The 18,340-nt window shown below is 37.9% G+C and overlaps 1 protein-coding gene across 3 annotated transcripts in view; it reads left to right on the top strand.

Moving 5' to 3' along the window:
* KLHL28 (kelch like family member 28) overlaps positions 1 to 18,340 on the top strand; it is a 41,462-nt gene that overhangs the window by 12,155 nt on the left and 10,967 nt on the right. For all 3 annotated transcript variants that reach the window (XM_059182000.1, XM_059182001.1, XM_059181999.1), the window contains exon 2: positions 11,637 to 12,535. In XM_059182000.1, coding sequence (XP_059037983.1) covers positions 11,637 to 12,535 — 899 coding nt within the window. The remainder of the gene's footprint in view (positions 1 to 11,636; positions 12,536 to 18,340) is intronic.

Here is an 18,340-nt window from a genome sequence, read left to right as displayed (position 1 = left end):
TGTATGAGTTCTAACAATTTTGCGGTGGAGTCTTTTGAGTTTTCCATATAGAGTATCATGTCATCTGGAAAGAGTGAGAGTTTGACTTTTTCCTTGCCTATTTGGATGCCTTTTATTTATTTTTTTGTTGTTGTCTAATTGCTGAGGCTAGGACTTCAAGTACTGTGTTGAACAGTGGTGAGAGTAGACATGCCTGCCATGGTCCTGACCTTAGGGGAAAAGCTCTCAGTTTTTCCCTATTGAGAATGATACTGGGTTTTTCATAGATGACTTTTATGATATTGAGATACTCTATCCCTACACTATAAGGAGTTTTAATCAAGAAGCGATGCTGTACCTTGTCAAATGCTTTTTCTGAGTCTATTGAGAAGATGATATGATTCTTGTCCTTTCTTTTATTTATGTAGTGTATTGCACTGATTGATTTATAGATGTTGAACCAACCTTGGAGCCCAGTAATAAATCCTGCTTGGTCGTAGTGAATAATCCTTTGAATGTACTGCTAGATCCTATTGGCTGGTATTTTGGTGAGAATGTTTGCATCCATGTTCATTAGGGATATTGGTCTGTGAGTCTCCTTTTTGGTGGGGTCTTTGTCTGATTTGGGGATCAAGGTAATGCCTCATAGAATTTGGGAGTTTTCTCTCTATCTTGATTTTTTGAAATACCTTCAAAAGAATAGGTATTAATTCTTTAAATGTTTGGTAGAATTCCCTTGGGAAGCCATCTGGCCCTCGGATCCTATTGTTGGGAGGGTTTTTTGTTTTTTGGGTTTTTTTAAAGATTATTTATTTATTTATTTATTTGACGGGGGGGGGGGGGGACAGAAGCAGGGGGTGAGTGGAAGAGGGAGAAGCAGGCTTCCTACTGAGCAGGGAGCCTGATGTGGGGCTCAATCCCAGGACCCTGGGATCATGACCTGAGCCAAAGGCAGACGCTTAACAACTGAGCCACCCAGGCACCCCTGTTGGGAGATTTTTGATTACTGCTTCGATTTCCTTGCTGGTTATGATCTGTTTAGGTTTTCTGTTTCTTCCTGGTTCACTTTTGGTGGTTTATATGTCTCTAGGAATGCATCCATTTCCTCCAGACTGCCTAATTTGTTGGCATATAGTTGCTCATAATATGTTCTTATAATTGTTTATATTTCTTTGGTGTTGGTTTTGATTTCTCCTCTTTCATTCATGATTTTATTTATTTGGGTCCTTCCTCTTTTCTTTTTGATAAGTCTGCCCAAAGGTTTATCAGTCTTACTAATTTTTTCGAAGAACCAGCTCCCAGTTATGCTGATCTGTTTTATTGTTCTTTGGTTTCTATTTCATTGACAACTGCTCTAATCTTTATTATTTCTCTTCTCCTGTTGTGTTTTCTATGCTTCTATGTTGTTCTTTCTCTAGTTCCTTTAGGCATAGGATTAGGTTGTATATTTGAGACCTTTCTTATTTCTTGAGAAAGGTTTGTAGTGCTATATGCTCTCCTTTTAGGACCACTTTTGCTGCATCTCAAGGATTTTGAACAATTGTGTTTTCATTTTCATTTGTTTCCGTGAATTTTTAAAATTCTTCTTCAACTTCCTAGTTGACCCATTCATTTTTTAATAGGATGCTTTTTATCCTCCATGTATTTGAGTTCTTTCCAATTTTGTTCTTGTGATTGAGTTCTACCTTCAAAGCACTATGGTCTGAAAACATGCAGGAAATGATCCCAGTCTTTTAGTACTGGTTGAGACCTGATTTGTGACCCAGAATGTGATCTATTCTGGGGAATGTTCCATGTGCACTCAAGAAGAATATGTATTCTCTTGCTTTGGGATAGAAGGTTCTGAATAGATCTGTGAAGCCTATCTGGTCCAGTGTATCATTTAAAGCCCTTACATTCCTAGGGGCACCTGGGTGCCTCAGTGGGTTAAGCCTCTGCCTTCGGCTCGGGTCCTGATCTCAGGGTCCTGGGATTGAGCCCCACATTGGGCTCTCTGTTCAGCAGGGAGTCTGCTTGCCCCTCTCTCTCTGCCTGACTTTCTGCCTATTTGTGATCTCTCCCTCTGTCAGGTAAATAAATAAAATCTTAAAAAAAAAAAGAAATAAAGCCCTTATATCCTAGTTGATCTTATGCTTAGATGATCTGTCCATTGCCAGGAGGGGAGTGTTAAAGTCCCCTACTAATATTGTGTTATTGTCAATGTGTTTCTTTGATTTTGTTATTAATTGGATTATATAATTGGCTGCTCCCAAGTTAGGGGTATAAATATTTATAATTGTTAGCTCTTCTTGTTGGATAGACACTTTAATTATGATATCGTGTCCTTCCTCATCTCATATTACAGTGTTTGGTTTAAAATCTACTTTGACTGATATAAGGCTTGCCACCACAGCTTGCTTTTGAGGTCCGTTAGCATGATAAATGGCTTTCCACCCCCTCAGTTTAAATCTGGAGGTGTCTTTGGGTCAGAAATTATTCTCTTGCAGACAGCGTATCGATGGGTCTTGTTATTTTATCCAGTCTGATGCCCTGTGTCTTTTGATAGGGGTGTTGATAGAACCAATTACATTCAGAGTTAACTATTGAGACATGAATTTAGTGCCATTGTATTGCCTGTGAAGTGGCTGTTAACTTTGTATCATCTCTGTTTCTTTCTGGTCTTTGTTATTTTGGGGCTTTCTCTTTACTTAGAGGACCCCTTTTAGTGTTTCTTATAGGGCTGGTTTAGTGATCATAAATTCTTTTAGTTTCTGTTTATACTGGAAGTTTTTTGTCACTCCTTTTTGAATGACATCCTACCTGGATAAAGTATTCTTGGCTGCATATTTTTCTCATTTAGCACCCTGAATGTAATATGCCAGTCCTTTCTGGCCTGCCACAGCTCCATGAATAGGTCTGCTGCCAATCTAATTTTTCTGCCCTTATAGGTTACCAATCTCTTGTCCCTAGCTGCTTTTTGGATTTTTTTCTTTGTCTTTGAGATTAGTAAGTTTCACTATTACATGTTGGGGTGTCTTGATGCCTGTTTCCTTTCCCAGATTAGGGAATTTCTACTTTCTGCCCTTTTCTCTCTTTTCCTCCTCTTCTGGGATCCCAGTTATTCTAATATTGTTCCATTTTATGGTTTCACTTGTTTCTCAGATTTTCCTTTTGTGATCTGGTTCTTTTTCTCTCTCTTTTTCTCGGGTTCTTTATTCTCCATTGTTTGGTCTTCTGTATCACTGATTCTTTCTTCTGCTCATTTATCCTAGCAGTTAGAGCCTCCATTTTTTATTGCATCTCATTAAAAGTCTTTTTGATTTCGTCTTGGTTAAATTTTAGTTCTTTTATTTCTTCAGAAAGGGATTCTCTAGTGTCTTCTAAGCTTTTTTCAAGCCCCGCCAGTATCTTTTTTTTTTTTTTTAAGTTTTTATTAATATATTTGTCAGAGAGAGAGAGAATACAAGCAGGGGGAGTGGCAGGCAGAGGAAGAAGTAGGCTTCTTGCTGAGCAAGGAGCCCAATGTGGGACTTGATCCCAGGACTCTGGGTTCATGACCTGAGTGGAAAGCATACTCTTAACCGACTGAGCCACCCAGGCATCACAGGCCCAGCTAGTATCTTTATAATCATTATTCTGAACTCTAGTTCCAACATCTTTCTATATTTATAAGGTCCCTGGCAGTCAGTACTGCGTCTTGTTCTCTTTTTTGAAGTGAGTTTTTCTGTCTTGTCATTCACTGCAGGGAAGAATAGATGAATGAGAGAACAAAATACTAAATGGCAACAATGACCCCAGAGAAATATAAACTAAACAAATCAGAAGAGACCTGATATGGGTGGCAGGGTGGTGGGGGAGGGAAGAAAAGGAAAAAAAAATACTATAATCAGACAGATGTACAGAATAGAGCAATACACTGGCTTCAGTGTGTATTTTGGTATGTTTTATAGAAAACTAGGTCCCAAAATTGTAAAGGTAGAAAAACTTATGTATGTATAAAAATAAAATTAAATACAATGAAAGAGTAGAATGTAACTGTAAAATTGGTAATTAAAAGACAAGAAAAAAACAAAAGAAGAAAAAAACAAGAAAAACAAAAAAGGAAAGGATCTAAACAGACAGGTGAATAGAACAGAGCCATCTGCTATGTCCTGAGTATATTTAGTCAGTTTTAGAGGAAACTGAATCTCAAAATTATAAAGAAAGAAAAACTTCTATATACAAAAATAAAATTAAATACATTGAAAGGATAGAATGTAACTGTCAAAATGAAAATTTTAAAAAGATTTTAAAAAGGAGTTGATAAAATAAAAAATTGGTTGAAAAGGGAAAGAAGAAATTTTAAAAAATAAAGAAAATTTTAAAAATTAAAGTAGAAAGACTAAAGAATCCTGAAAATAAAAGCCTTGAGTTCTTTGTGCTGTATTCCCCTAGTGTTACAGTTTTGCAGTTCTCATTGATAGTTAAACTTGGTGTTGGCCGGATGTTCTTGCTGATCTTTTGGGGGAATGGCCTGTTGCTTTGATTCTCAAATATATTTGCCTGAGGCGGAATTGCACTGCCCTTGCCAGGGGGCCAGGCTAAGGAATTTCCTCTGGTTTGCTGTATGTGGCTTTTGTTCCCTGAAGGCTTTCCACACAGCTTTAGAGGATGAGCATGAAAATGGCTGCCTCCCAGTCTCCAGCTGGGGAGGTAAAAGCTCGGGCCCCTCTGAGTCCTTAGAGAAAAGTAGTCAGTCACTTCTGTCTTCCTGGTCTCCAGCAGCACTCTGTGCTCACCCAGCCCATGACCAAAAGTTTTTATCTCAGGCACATGACCCTGTTTGGAGTCTCCAAACCGTGTAGGCTCTTGTGGCGTGCTCCTACAGCACTCCTCCCCAGGGGAAGAAGGGAGTGTCTCCCTGGTTCTGCTGCTTGTTGGGCCCCTACTAGAGAGCAATCCCCTCTGTGCTGAAGATCACAGTCCATGGCAACCCCAAGGTGAGAGTCCACTTCTGGTCTCACTGATTGTAGCGGGCTTCCCCCTCTGATGCCTGGGCACCTGCCACAGTCAGGCACCCCTGCTTCCTGTGACCCCAAGGATCCTGCGACCACACTGACCTAGCTAGGATTTCATCCCTGCTTAGCAGCCTGAGCCACCTCCCTCACCAAAACAGACTTCTAAACATTTTGTTTTTGTGCTCTGATGGAGGCTCCCTCCCCTTGCAGTCTTTCTTCCCATATATCACCTCAGATTCACTTCTCAGCACCTTCTACCTTGTAGAAAATGGTCACTTTTCCATTTGTAGAGTTACACCTATTCTTTTCTTCAATCTCCGGTTGAGTTTGCAGATACTCAGAATGATTTGATAGCTGTTTAGCTGAATTCCTGGGACCAGACAAAATTCAGGCTTCCTATTCCTCTGCATTTTGGACTCCTTCCCTATTCTCAATATTTCTTTTTTTCTTTCTTTCTTTTCTTTCTTTTTTTTTTTTTTTTTTTGAAGATTTTATTTATTTATTTGACAGACAGAGATCACAGATAGGCAGAGAGGCAGGCAGGGGGGGGAGCACTCTTCGCTCCCCACTGAGCGGAGAGCCTGATGCAGGGCTCGATCCCAGGACCCTGAGATCATGACCTGAGCTGAAGGCAGAGGCTTAACCCACTGAGCCACCCAGGTGCCCCTCTCAATATTTCTTAAAGGGAGTGAACAGTGTGCCATTTGTATTCTGTCCAGTGATGTAAAGAAGTATGTATGGATATTCTTTTACAAATTCATCTTTACTAGTACCCTTTCTTCGAGTGGTTTTTAAAACTTCGATTATTTTTTTTATTATTTTGGGGGGATACTAAGAAAGGATAAAGAAGAAATACTATAGAGGGTATAAGTGTAGGAAGGCAGCTTCACTATGACCTTCATTATAACCTTGTATAGGGCCACCTAGGCAAATCTTGGATCCTGGGACCACAGCTCATCTGAGTGTTGAAGCACCTTGTCATTCTCCTGAAACACAGGGGTGGGGAAGCCTTTAAGGAGTGGCTACAGACCATCTCCCACTTGACCCCTTATAACCCCCAAGATTCTGACATGGGACAGAATCTCAATTCCCTGATTATGATGAGGTGTGGGGCTTTCATGCCCCACCCTCACCCCAAAGAGTAGAGCTGCAGAATACAAAACTGCTTAGCTGCAATATAGTTTGGGTTCTTTACAACTTGTGTTGCCTTCATCTAGCCCTTTTTGTTTTGGTGTTGTCCTTTTTGGTGTGTGGGACAAGGATTCAGGAAACTTAGTCTTTGGTTTACTCTTTTTTTCATTGTCTATAACTAGGTAAACTATCAAAATTTAAAGGTGGCTTGTCATATCTTTTCTGGTCAAACTAGCCAGACTTTGATTATGTTAGTTCACTTGTAAGTAAGCGTCATTTCTTTTTTAGTAACCATGAAAGGAAGTCACATGTGGTAGCTGGCAAAAAACCAAGCCTTTTTGAGAATGATGATATAATAGTAAACAGCCTCTAACAGCTATTGAGTTATGTGTACTGTTTTGGCTGTGTTTTACCGATGAGAAAACTGAGACTTTTTTTTTAAGATTTTATTTATTTATTTGACAGAGAGAGAAATCACAAGTAGGCAGAGAGGCAGGCAGAGAGAAGGGGAAGCAGGCTCCCTGTTGAGCAGAGAGCCCGATGTGGCACTCAATCCCAGAACCCTGAGATCATGACCTGAGCCAAAGATGGAGGCTTAACCCACTGAGCCACCCAGGTGCTCCATGAGAAAACCAAGACTTTAAGATCAAGTACTGTATAAATAGTAAAGACAATGTTGTAACCCTAGGAACCTGATTCCTAAGCCCAGTCTCTTAAAATCATACTGTCCTGCATATATGGATAATTGAGATATACATATACACATATACACACACATAGGTGTGTATGTTTTGTGTGTACATTTATGTGTGTGTATTTTTACAAATCAGTATTGTATTGTGCCTTTATATCTCATATGTTAATGGTAATTTATCAGTCTTGAAGACACAAAACTTAGTTTAATATAAGGTTCTGTCACTATATGATTCATATTTATGTAAAAACAAATCAATAACTAACTTGATTTAAAAATCAACGATTCTGCAGTAGTTTGTGGGGCTTAGGATGTCAGTGGTACAGGATGGATTTTTTTTTTTTTTAAGATTTTATTTATTTATTTGACAGACAGAGATCACAAGTAGGCAGGGAGGCAGGCAGAGAGAAAGGGGGAAGCAGGCTCCATGCTGAGCAGAGAGCCTGATGCAGGGCTCAATCCCATGACCCTGAGACATGACCCATGCCGAAGGCAGAGGCTTTAACCCACTGAGCCACCCAGGCGCCCCCAGGGTGGATTTCTTACCTGGTAGTGAGAGATGGTACAACACAGAAAGCAGAATACCTCTTAAGTAGACACTTTAGAAATTCACTAGTAATACAATAACTTATTGATAAATGCTATTCTAAGCACTTTATTTGTATAAACCTATTTAATCCTCAAAGCAGCCCTACATTATTATATTATTATTATTGAATAACTTTTAGGTTTTTCACATAATAACCCTCTCAGATTTCCTTCTCTTCATACTCAGCATCCTCAGTTCCATTACCCATAAGACATGATTTGAATTTCACCTCTTCATCATGTTATACTTTGTTCTGCTCCCTTTTAAGAATCTGTACTCCAGGGGCGCCTGGGTGGCTCAGTGGGTTAAGCCGCTGCCTTCGGCTCAGGTCATGATCTCAGGGTCCTGGGATCGAGTCCCACATCGGGCTCTCTGCTCAGCAGGGAGCCTGCTTCCCTCTCTCTCTCTCTGCCTGCCTCTCCGACTACTTGTGATTTCTCTCTGTCAAATAAATAAATAAAATCTTTAAAAAAAAAAAAAAAAAAAAGAATCTGTACTCCAGATGTGGTATGACATTTGCAAAACAGAGTGAGAATATCTCCGCTAGTTCTGCATATTATAGTTTTATTATTGCAACTTAAAACCTACCTAAGCTTAGTATACTAAAATAATAGTGCAATTAAAATCTCTGAGACCTTTAAACACATCCTACAGTTGAGTCTTTTCTCTCTTAAGCTATTCTTATGTAGTTGTTTTGAAATCCACTTTGGAATCTTAATATTTATCCCTCTTAAATTTCTTCTTGTTAAATATCAGGTCTTTTGGATGCTTCATTTGTTAACCAATGATTTTGCTGTCTTTGGAAGCTACATGTCATCTGTAGAGGTGAAGGGCATGCCCAGGTATCTTCAGTTTGGCCTTATAGCTTACTCCAGAAGCCTTCCTTCAGGTAGACTTCATTCCGTTAAGTAGTATGCACTAGTGTTGCTGATTTAGCTAACTGAACTACCTTATATTTTTTAGTTTTACTGTCAAGAAAATCATGAAAGTCATTGTAAAATTCTTTACAGACATTAGGTGTATTTTCTTGATCTCCAAGTCTTCTAAATACATCAAATAAAGAAACAAGATTAGTCTGTAACACATGTCTTATTATTAGCTCCATCTGTCCTAGTCCTAGAGGTCACTATATCCTCTTCTAGGTATTCACATATCAAACAGTTACTTTAAAATGTTATCTGAAATTAACATTAACCTTACCAAAATGTTTGTAGAATTTACGATCTTATTTTTGAAAACAGTCTCCAGTCTTGCGGTCCTGGCAGTGATTCAGGGATTTCATTTACAGATTCTTTTATGTATCTTGGAACATTATTATTTAGTCTAGGAGAGATGTGAGCTTATAAAGTAGCTTAGGTGTCTTTTTAAACTTATTCTTTAAAGACTTTTAAAAGCAGTTTTAGATTCACAGCAGAATTGAGAGGAATGTACAGAAATTTCCCATATATATCCTGCCCCAGCATATGCATACTATCCCCCATTAACAACACATCCCCACCAAAGTGGACATTTGTTACGTACCTACATTGACACATCATTATCACCCAAAGTCCATAATTTACTTTAGGGTTCACTCTTGGTGTTGTACGTTCATGGATTTGGACAAATGTACAATGGCACATATCTACCATTGTAGTATCACACGGAGTAATTTCACTGCCCTAAAAAATCCTTCATGCTTCACCTATTCATCCCTCCCTTCTTTCTAACCTCTAGCAGTCATTGATCTTTTTATCATCTCCATAGTTTTGACCTTTCCAGAGTGTCATATAATTGGAATTATGCAGTATCGGGCCTTTTCAGGCTTCTTTAACTTGGCAATATGCATTTAGATTTTCTCTGTGTTTTTTCATGGCTTGATAGGAAGCATTTCTTTGGGCACTGAATAATACCCCATTGTTTGGTGTACCACAGTTTATCCATTCACAAACTGAAGGACATCCTGGTTGTTTCCAAGTGTTAGCACTTATGAATAAAGCTGCCGTTAGCATACATGCACAGTTTTCATGTGGACATAAGTTTTCAGTTCATTTGAGTAAAAAACAAAGAGGGCAGTGGCTGGATTGTATGGTAAAAGTATGTTTAGTTTTGTAAGAAGCCATCGAAGTGTCTTCTAAAGTAGCTGTACCATTTTGCATTCCTACAAGCCATAATGATAGTTCCTATTGCCCCATATTCTCTTCAGGAATTCATATCCACAGTGTTATGGATTTTGACCATTCTAATAGGTGTGAAGTAGAATCTCATTCTTGTTTTAATATGCATTTCTCTCTAACATCTTTTCTTTTGCTTCTTGTCATCCGTTTCTCTTCTCTGGTTAGATGTTTTTTAATCAGGCTTGAATATACAAAACTTAGTTTAATATAAGTGTCTGTCACTATATGATTGCTATTTAATCAGGTTGTTCTTTTTTTTAAAGATTTTTTTATTTAACAGAGAGAGACAGCTAGAGAGGAAACACAAGCAATGGGAGTGGAAAGAGAGAAGCAGGCATCCTGTAGAGCAAGGAGCCCGACATGGGGCTCAATCCCAGGACCCTGGGTTCATGACCTGAGCTGAAGGCAGATGCTTAATGACTGAGCCACCCAGGTGCCCCAGGTTGTTCATTTTTACATTGTTGAATTTAGATTAATTTTTTCTGAGTAACATTTCTTTTTCTAAAAATTCTTTATTTAAATTTGATATAGGTAAACATATACTATATTATTCATTTCAGAAGTAGAATTTAGTGATTCATCAGTTGCATATAATACCCAGTGCTCATTACATCAAGTGCCCTCCTTAAGACCCATCACGCAATTACTCCTTCCCTTCATCCAGCTCCCCTTCAACAACCCTCATTTTGTTTCCTAGAGTTCACCGTCTCTTATGGTTTACCCCTCTATTTTCATATTATTTTTCCTTCCCTTCCCCTATGTTCATCTGTTTCTTATGTTCATTCTTATGTTTCTATGTTCATTTTGTTTCTTAAATTCTGCATACAAATGAAACCTCTGACTTATTTATTTTGCTTAGCATAATACCCTCTAGTTCCATCCATATCATTTCAAAGGGCAAAATTTCATTCTTTTTGATGGCTGAGTACTGTTCCATTATATATATATACCACATCTTCTGTATCCATTGAATAAGAGTTCTTTCTCAGATGTGTCTTTTGAAAATATTTTCTCCCAAGGCGTGTTTTGTCCTATTGTTCTCTTGACATTATCTTTCTTAGAGCAGAAGTTTTTTGTTTTTTGTTATTTTTTTTTAAAGATTTTATTTATTTATTTCACAGAAAGAGATCATTAAACAGGCAGAGAGGCAGCAGAGAGAGAGGAGGAAGCAGGCTCCCTGCTGAGCAGAGCTGGATCCCAGGACCCTGAGATCATGACCTGAGCCCAAGGCAGCAGCTTAACCCACTGAGCCACCCAGGAACCCCAGAAGTTTTTTGTTTTAATGACATCTTTTTTGGGGGAGCCATTATTCAGCCTACCACAATTCCTGTTCCTTCCTTTTCTTCTTTTTCTCTCTCATCTCTTTTCTCCTATTTTTTATTCTTTTTCATCTTCAGATGTACAAAGTGACAAAAAGATTGGTTGGCTATAATCTGAAGTTATGTTGAAGAGTTGAGTAGATAATGTCTAGATGAGTAAGTGAGCCTAACTGCCCTCATTATAGAGCATCAGATTGTGTTCACATGAATTTTTTGTTTGTCGTTGAATTTGTTGATAGTAATACTTTTGTTAAATTCAGCACCCTTTATTAAAGTAATTACTATGTCTTTGGGTAAAGTGTGTGAGTTAATATGAAATTTCTTTCCAAGTAAAGCATCTTTTGGCAGGCATTGATGTTATTATTGAGAAAATAGCCAACGAATTTTTAGCATTCTTTCAAAACTTATTTTCCTTTAGGCAAAATTTTTTCACATTTCCATTTTGTTTCAGTGGTAACTCAGACTTGAATTTAATGAAGGGAAACAGAAGATCTGGTAGAGTTCCAATCCAAAAGTCCATTGTCAGGAGACATTTGTGGTTTGGGGCATATCACTTTTGTGGCCATTGGGCCTTTGGGCCTTTGTTTCCTAGTATCTATAATATAGGAATTGAATTATATGATTGTTAATTATGTGATTGCTAAAAGTCTCGGTCTAGTATTTAGTGTGAAGTATTTAAAAAGCAACAAACAGGCCAATAAACAACAAATTTCATTTATTTTGTACTATTTGAAAAGGGAGTCATATGGACAAGATTATTTTGAAGTAACTATGCTTTTTCTTTTTCTGCAGATGGACCACACATCCCCGACCTACATGCTTGCTAACTTAACCCATTTGCATTCTGAACAACTTCTTCAGGGCTTGAATCTTCTTCGTCAACATCACGAGCTCTGTGACATCATTCTTCGTGTTGGTGATGTTAAAATCCATGCTCACAAAGTGGTACTTGCCAGTATCAGTCCATATTTCAAAGCTATGTTCACTGGAAACCTTTCTGAAAAAGAGAACAGTGAGGTTGAGTTTCAGTGCATTGATGAAACTGCTCTCCAGGCCATTGTGGAGTATGCCTACACAGGAACTGTTTTTATTTCACAGGACACAGTTGAATCTCTCCTTCCAGCAGCAAACCTACTCCAGATAAAACTTGTCCTGAAGGAATGTTGTGCATTTCTTGAAAGCCAGCTTGATCCTGGTAATTGTATCGGAATTTCTCGTTTTGCAGAGACATACGGTTGTCATGACCTTTATTTGGCAGCTACTAAATACATATGCCGGAATTTTGAAGCTGTTTGCCAGACTGAAGAGTTTTTTGAACTTACACATGCTGATTTGGATGAAATTGTTTCCAATGACTGTTTGAATGTAGCTACCGAAGAGACTGTTTTTTATGCACTTGAGTCTTGGATCAAGTACGATGTACAAGAACGTCAGAAATACTTAGCACAGCTACTTAATAGTGTGAGATTACCATTGCTGAGTGTTAAGTTTCTCACTAGACTATATGAAGCAAATCATCTTATTCGTGATGATCGCACTTGTAAACATCTTTTGAATGAAGCCCTAAAGTACCACTTTATGCCTGAACATAGACTCTCTCATCAGACTGTCCTGATGACACGACCTCGCTGTGCTCCCAAAGTACTTTGTGCCGTAGGAGGAAAATCTGGACTATTTGCCTGTTTGGATAGGTAAATAGAAGGCTTTCTTAAAGGAGTGGTGCTAAAAGATTTTATACTTTTTAAGTGTGCTAATTTTCTCTATTTCTTAAATAATTTGATTTTACTATTTACTTTCTTTATTTACTTTTTCATTTGTTTCTTTCTTTTATTCTTCCTAAAACGCTTACCTGGTTGGTTTAATCACATTGTCATCCATTCCTTTCAATACTCTCAGTTATTAATAACCTTCCCCCAGCTCCCCCATGCACAAACTATGAATTTTTTTACTTCTCTACCATTTCATGTCTTTTTTTCTTTTAATTTGTGAAACTGTTTACATTATTATTTGACCAGCTCAGTAGAGATTTATTATTGCTAACTATAAACAGAAGATACCAAAAAGGAGAGCTTGGAATCTTTGATGAGGGCAGACGGGGGACAGGAGTGGGTTTGAATGAATACCATCAAGTAGAAGAATCACCAAAGAAATAAGAAAAAGTAGGATACTAATACAAATCATGGACATACATATTTATTTTCTTCAGTATAAACATTTTTTAATGACAATAGTGAAGAGTTCTCTCTTTTCTAATAATCTGCAGTAGGAGTTATCAGACTTTTTCTGTATAGAGCCAGATAGTAAATATTTTAGACTTTGTGGCCATATGGTTCTCTTATGACTACTCAGCTCTGCCATTGTAGTGTGACAGCAGCCATAGACAATATGTAAAAAAATGAAATGACTGGGTTCCAACAAAACTTTATTTACAAAAGTCCTTAGTGGACTGAATTTGGTCCTTAGCCATAGTTTGCCAATCCCTGATTTGCAGCATTACACAAGTAACTTTTATATGTTGAAAAGATAGCTGGATGTTACCTTTGCTTTACCCTTGAATGGGAATGCTTCATGAAAACTTCCATGTTTGATAAGTTTATTTAATACTGTGACTTCTTTCTGGCAATTTTCAAAAATTTAGTAGATTGCTTTACCCCCTCCAGTGGTAGGAAGGTATTGATATTCTAGCAGTGTCAACTGATGTATCTTTATCTTTTAGAAAGTCTCAGTTACATTTTAATTGTCTAAATTAAACTAATTACATAGTCTAAACCTAGTATCATTGAGACCAGTCTATAGGTAGAATATTAGTTATGGTAACTACAAAAGTTGATTATTAATTCTTATTTTTAAGGGTACTAATTATTGGCATAAAGTAAAGCATATTAGTAAAATGTCATGAGAAAAATTCCAAATGTGAATTTACATGGTAAAAATTCTTGACCAGTTGCCTCTTGGTCTCAAGTATTAAAAATAACATACATAAATTATTAAAAAGTTATAAGAACTGTTCATATGTTGAGATCCAGTAATCTTTCATCTAACATCTGTTATAAGGAAAAAAAAAAAACACAACTTTTTTTAAGTAGACTCAACACCCAGCGTGGAACCCAGTTCTGGACTTGAACTCGACCTTGAGATCAAGACTATACTGAGATCAAAGGTCAGATGCTTAACTGACTGAACCACCCAGGCACTCCAGGAAAAAAAAAATTAAATGTCATTTGTCGTTTATTATATTTACAATAAATGGCCACAGAGCCATTTATTGCAGTATTATTTATAACTATGGAGAAATTGGAATCAATCTAAGAAATTATTCAATTTGACTCTGTAAAAAATATTTAACACCTGTGCATCAGACAACACTGTGCTAGATAATGGGTCTTTAACAAATTTATAATTTAGTTAAGGAGGCAGATATTTAAATAGGTAATTATAATATGTGGTGTTAATGCAGTGATAAAGATAATACCATGGAAGTATTAAGGAAAGGCATTTATCCCATTTGGGAGATTTAAGGAAGATATTGTTAACGCCCAAGCTGAGTGTTGAAGGCTAAGCAAGACCCAATCAAAAGGTCACAGGAAGTGCACAAAGACATAGTGGAATGATACAGTATAGGATGTGCAGGAAATTAAAAGCTGTTTGGTATTCCAGAGTATAAAGTTCAAAGATCAAGGGCTCCTGTTTGGCTCAGTTGGTGGAGCATGCGGCTCTTGATCTCAGGGTTGTAAGTTTGAGCCCCACGTTGGGAATAGAGATTACATAAAATAAAATCTTAAGGGAAGAAAAGGAAAAAGCAAGTTAAAAATAAAATAAGGTTCAAAGATCTAAACAGTAAGGGGTAGGCTGTTATCAGTAGGGCCAAGTTAAAGAAGGTATCCTGTACCATGATGAAGAGGATTTTTCTTATGTGGGTCCAAAAACAATTTTAAGGAGAATAGTGAAATGATCACATTCATATATTAGATCATCCTTGGCTGCAATATGGAGAAAGATTGAGGGGACAGAATTAGTATCTGAGTCATTAGGAAAGAGACTATTATAAAAGTACAGGCCTGAGATTATGAGGTCCAAAGTGGAAGAAGCAAAGATAGAGAAGGGGGTATTAATTTAAGAAATGTTTTAAGAGGGCAAATGGACAGGAATTAGTGAATGGATATGGGGGGATCATGAGAGGGAAGAATCAAAAATGAGTTAGATTTCTTGGTTAGATACTGGATGAATCTTATATACCGTGAGAGAGAATATAGGAGGAGAAGCCATTTTAAAGGGGAAAGTAGTGTGTTCTGTTTTGGACATACTGAGTTTGAAATGCCTATTAAATATCCAAGTGAAGGATGACTCACTAGCCGGAAATGATTGCAAAAGCTCAGCGAATAGATCAAAGCTGGATATTTGGAAGTTATTGGCATGTAATATCATTTGGAGGTATAAATTTAAAACCAAGAAGTCTTCTGGACTTCTTGACGGGTTTAAATGTCCCTTCTTTCTACCCACTTAGAACATATAGAAAGGAAAAAAAGATTGGTTCATAAATGAACCTCTGGGGAACATTAATGTTCAAGAAGAAGGCTAAGAACAATCTTAGAAGTAGGAGAATCAAGAGAGAATAAGAATAGTGTCATGAAAGCCAAGCAATTTAAATGTGTCAAGAAGGAAGATGTGTGATCAACAATGTAAAATGCTAAGGAATGTTCCAGAAAGATAAAGATAGAAGAGTGGCTCTTGAACTTGGCTATATGGAGATCATTAATGACTTTTGGTGAAGTAATTTCAGCAGAATTTTAGGAATGCTGTGGATATATTATAGCAGATTGAGATGGGTATAAAAAATAAGGAAATAAACTGAAGACTTCTAAGAATCTTGGCTGAGATGAGGAGAGAGGTAAGGCAAAATGATAGTTTTTGTTTATTTTGTTCTTGAAGAGAGAGAGACAGGAGTATGTTTATTATCAGATGCTGGTAAAGAAGAATAAGGTAAAGATACAGGATAGAGGAATGGTCATTGATAAAGCAAGATTTTAGAGGAAATTGTAAGGGGTTGGTATCAAAAGTAAAGGTAGAAGCATTTTTTTGTTTGTTTGTTTTTAAAGATTTTATTTACTTATTTGTCAGAGAGAAAGAATGCACAAACAGGGGGAACAGCAGGTAGAGGAGAAGCAGGCTTCCTGCTGAGCAAGGAGCTAGAAGTGGGACTTGATCCCAAGACCCTGGGATCATGACCTGAACCAAAGGCATAATGCTTAACCAATGGAGCCACCCAGGTGTCCCAAAGGTAGAAGGTTTTACATATGAGGAAGAGGGACTCTTTATGTCCTAAAACCATAATATGAGGATAGGTTTGCTGGCATGGGGAGAGATGGGAGAAGGAGTTTAAGATAGATACTATCCGGGTGCCTGGGTGGCTCAGTGGGTTAAGCCGCTGCCTCGGCTCAGGTCATGATCTCAGGGTCCTGGGATCGAGTCCTGCATCGGGCTCTCTGTTCAGCAGGGGCCTGCTTCCTTCCCTTCCCCTCTCTCTGCCTGCCTCTCTGCCTGCTGTGATCTCTCTCTGTCAAATAAATAAATAAAAATCTTAAAAAAAAAAAAAAGATAGATACTATCCAATAGCCTCATTTTTCCCTTTAGAAAAGGAAGGAGGTATGCAAAAGAGGAAAGTGGGGATTGGGTAGGTGGCTTAAGGAATCTCAGGAAGTTCTGAGTATTATTTCTGTTCACACATAGGGAGTCATAAGATGGCAGTACATTTGAAGTGATTTAGAATAATTGTGCACATACATTTAATGTTAAATGGACTTCGAGCCACACCACACATAACACTACTCACCTCAGTGCTCTGAGTCACAGGTCAGATTCCAAGAAAAATAATTATTCATTTGCCTTAAAAAACCATAAGGATTAGAACCTTTATATCTTGTATCATGGTTTACCTAAATCACTTCTGAAAATCCATTATCATAGCTGAACTCTTATCATTGAGAGGTTTTATTCTCATACCAATCAGTTTTCCATTTCTCCAACACTAAATGCATGTCCAGTAATCTGACAGTATCCAGAGTTAGCTCAGCCCCCACTGATTAAGGGCTTAGTCCCAGAAGACTATCCCCACTTAAGATACTGTCCACAAATGGGGTGTTCACGTTACCTGCATTTCTGTCTAGAAGAGTGAAAGTTCAGAGGTTCCCACAATAGCCCCTGCTCAAGTTTGCTAGAATGACTCATAGGACTCAGGGCAGTGCTTTACCTACCAATCTGTTACAAAGGATACAACTGAGGAACAACCAAATGGAAGAAGATACATTGAGCAGGGTGTGGGGAGGAAAGGGACAGAGCTTCCATTGCTTCTCTGGTATGCCACCCATTCTTAGCATCTCTGTGTGTTACCAGCCTAGAAGCTCTCTAAACCCCATTGTTTAGGGAGGGAGTTTTATGGCGATTTCATTGTGAGGGTATGATTGATTAAATCATTGGCCCTTGGTGATTGAGCTCAACCTCAGACTGTTAATCACATTATTGCCACCTCTGGTTTCTGGCCCCCATGCTGAAGCGATCTAGGTGGCCACTTGTAGTCACTTCAGTAGCATAAACTGAGGTGTAATTGAAAAGAGATCATTGTAAATAACAAAAGATATTCCTATCACTCAGGAAATTTCCAAGAAGTTTAGGAGCTCTGTGCTAGGAACCTGGGACATAACCCAAATGTACTGTTTTTTATTACACTGTTACTGTATGGTCATATATATCATCTAATTTATCTTAATAGCCCAGTCCTTTTCTTTCTTTCTTTCTTTCTTTTTTTTTTTAAGATTTTATTTATTTATTTGACAGACAGAGATCACAAGTAGGCAGAGAGGCAGGCAGAGAGAAGAGGAAGCAGGCTCCCCGTGGAGCAGAGAGCCCGATGTGGGGCTCGATGTGGGGCTCGATCCCAGGACTCTGGGATCATGACCTGAGCCGAAGGCAGAGGCTTTAGTCCACTGAGCCACCCAGGCGCCCTGCCCAGTCCTTTTCTTTTTGACTCCTCAAATCTGTCTGCCATATCTTTTTGAATTTATATTTAATCATTAAAAATATCCCCTTTATTTTTAATTAGTTGGTCTAATGAAATATGACTGATGTTTAAAGATACTGTTTTTTGCCAAAGCCCTCTCAAACCTGTTTTGTTTTGTTTTGTTTCCCCATACCTCATGTATCACAGGTCCTAAAGGTTGGTTAAGTGTTTTCTTTGTTCCTCATATCTACTTCCTAGATTTTTTTTTATCTCCCCCTTCTACAAAATCTCAATTCATTCCAAGCATTTGCCATTAGGCTGCATCATTTGATACCTTCATGTTGCCAGCATCTGCAACCCCTTTAGTAACTTTATTCACTGAAGATTTTTATAACTGGCTTACTGTCTTTCTCATCATTCTGTATAGTCATTCTTACTGATTTCAACATCCCCATCCACAGTTATACAACAACTTTGCCTCTCTTCTTGATCTCACTTCTAA

The sequence above is a fragment of the Mustela lutreola genome, chromosome 7 (assembly GCF_030435805.1).
Source record: "Mustela lutreola isolate mMusLut2 chromosome 7, mMusLut2.pri, whole genome shotgun sequence".
In the NCBI taxonomy this organism is placed as follows: domain Eukaryota; kingdom Metazoa; phylum Chordata; class Mammalia; order Carnivora; family Mustelidae; genus Mustela; species Mustela lutreola.
Note: the sequence above shows the minus strand (reverse complement) of the source record. Positions and strands in the feature narration are given on the sequence as shown.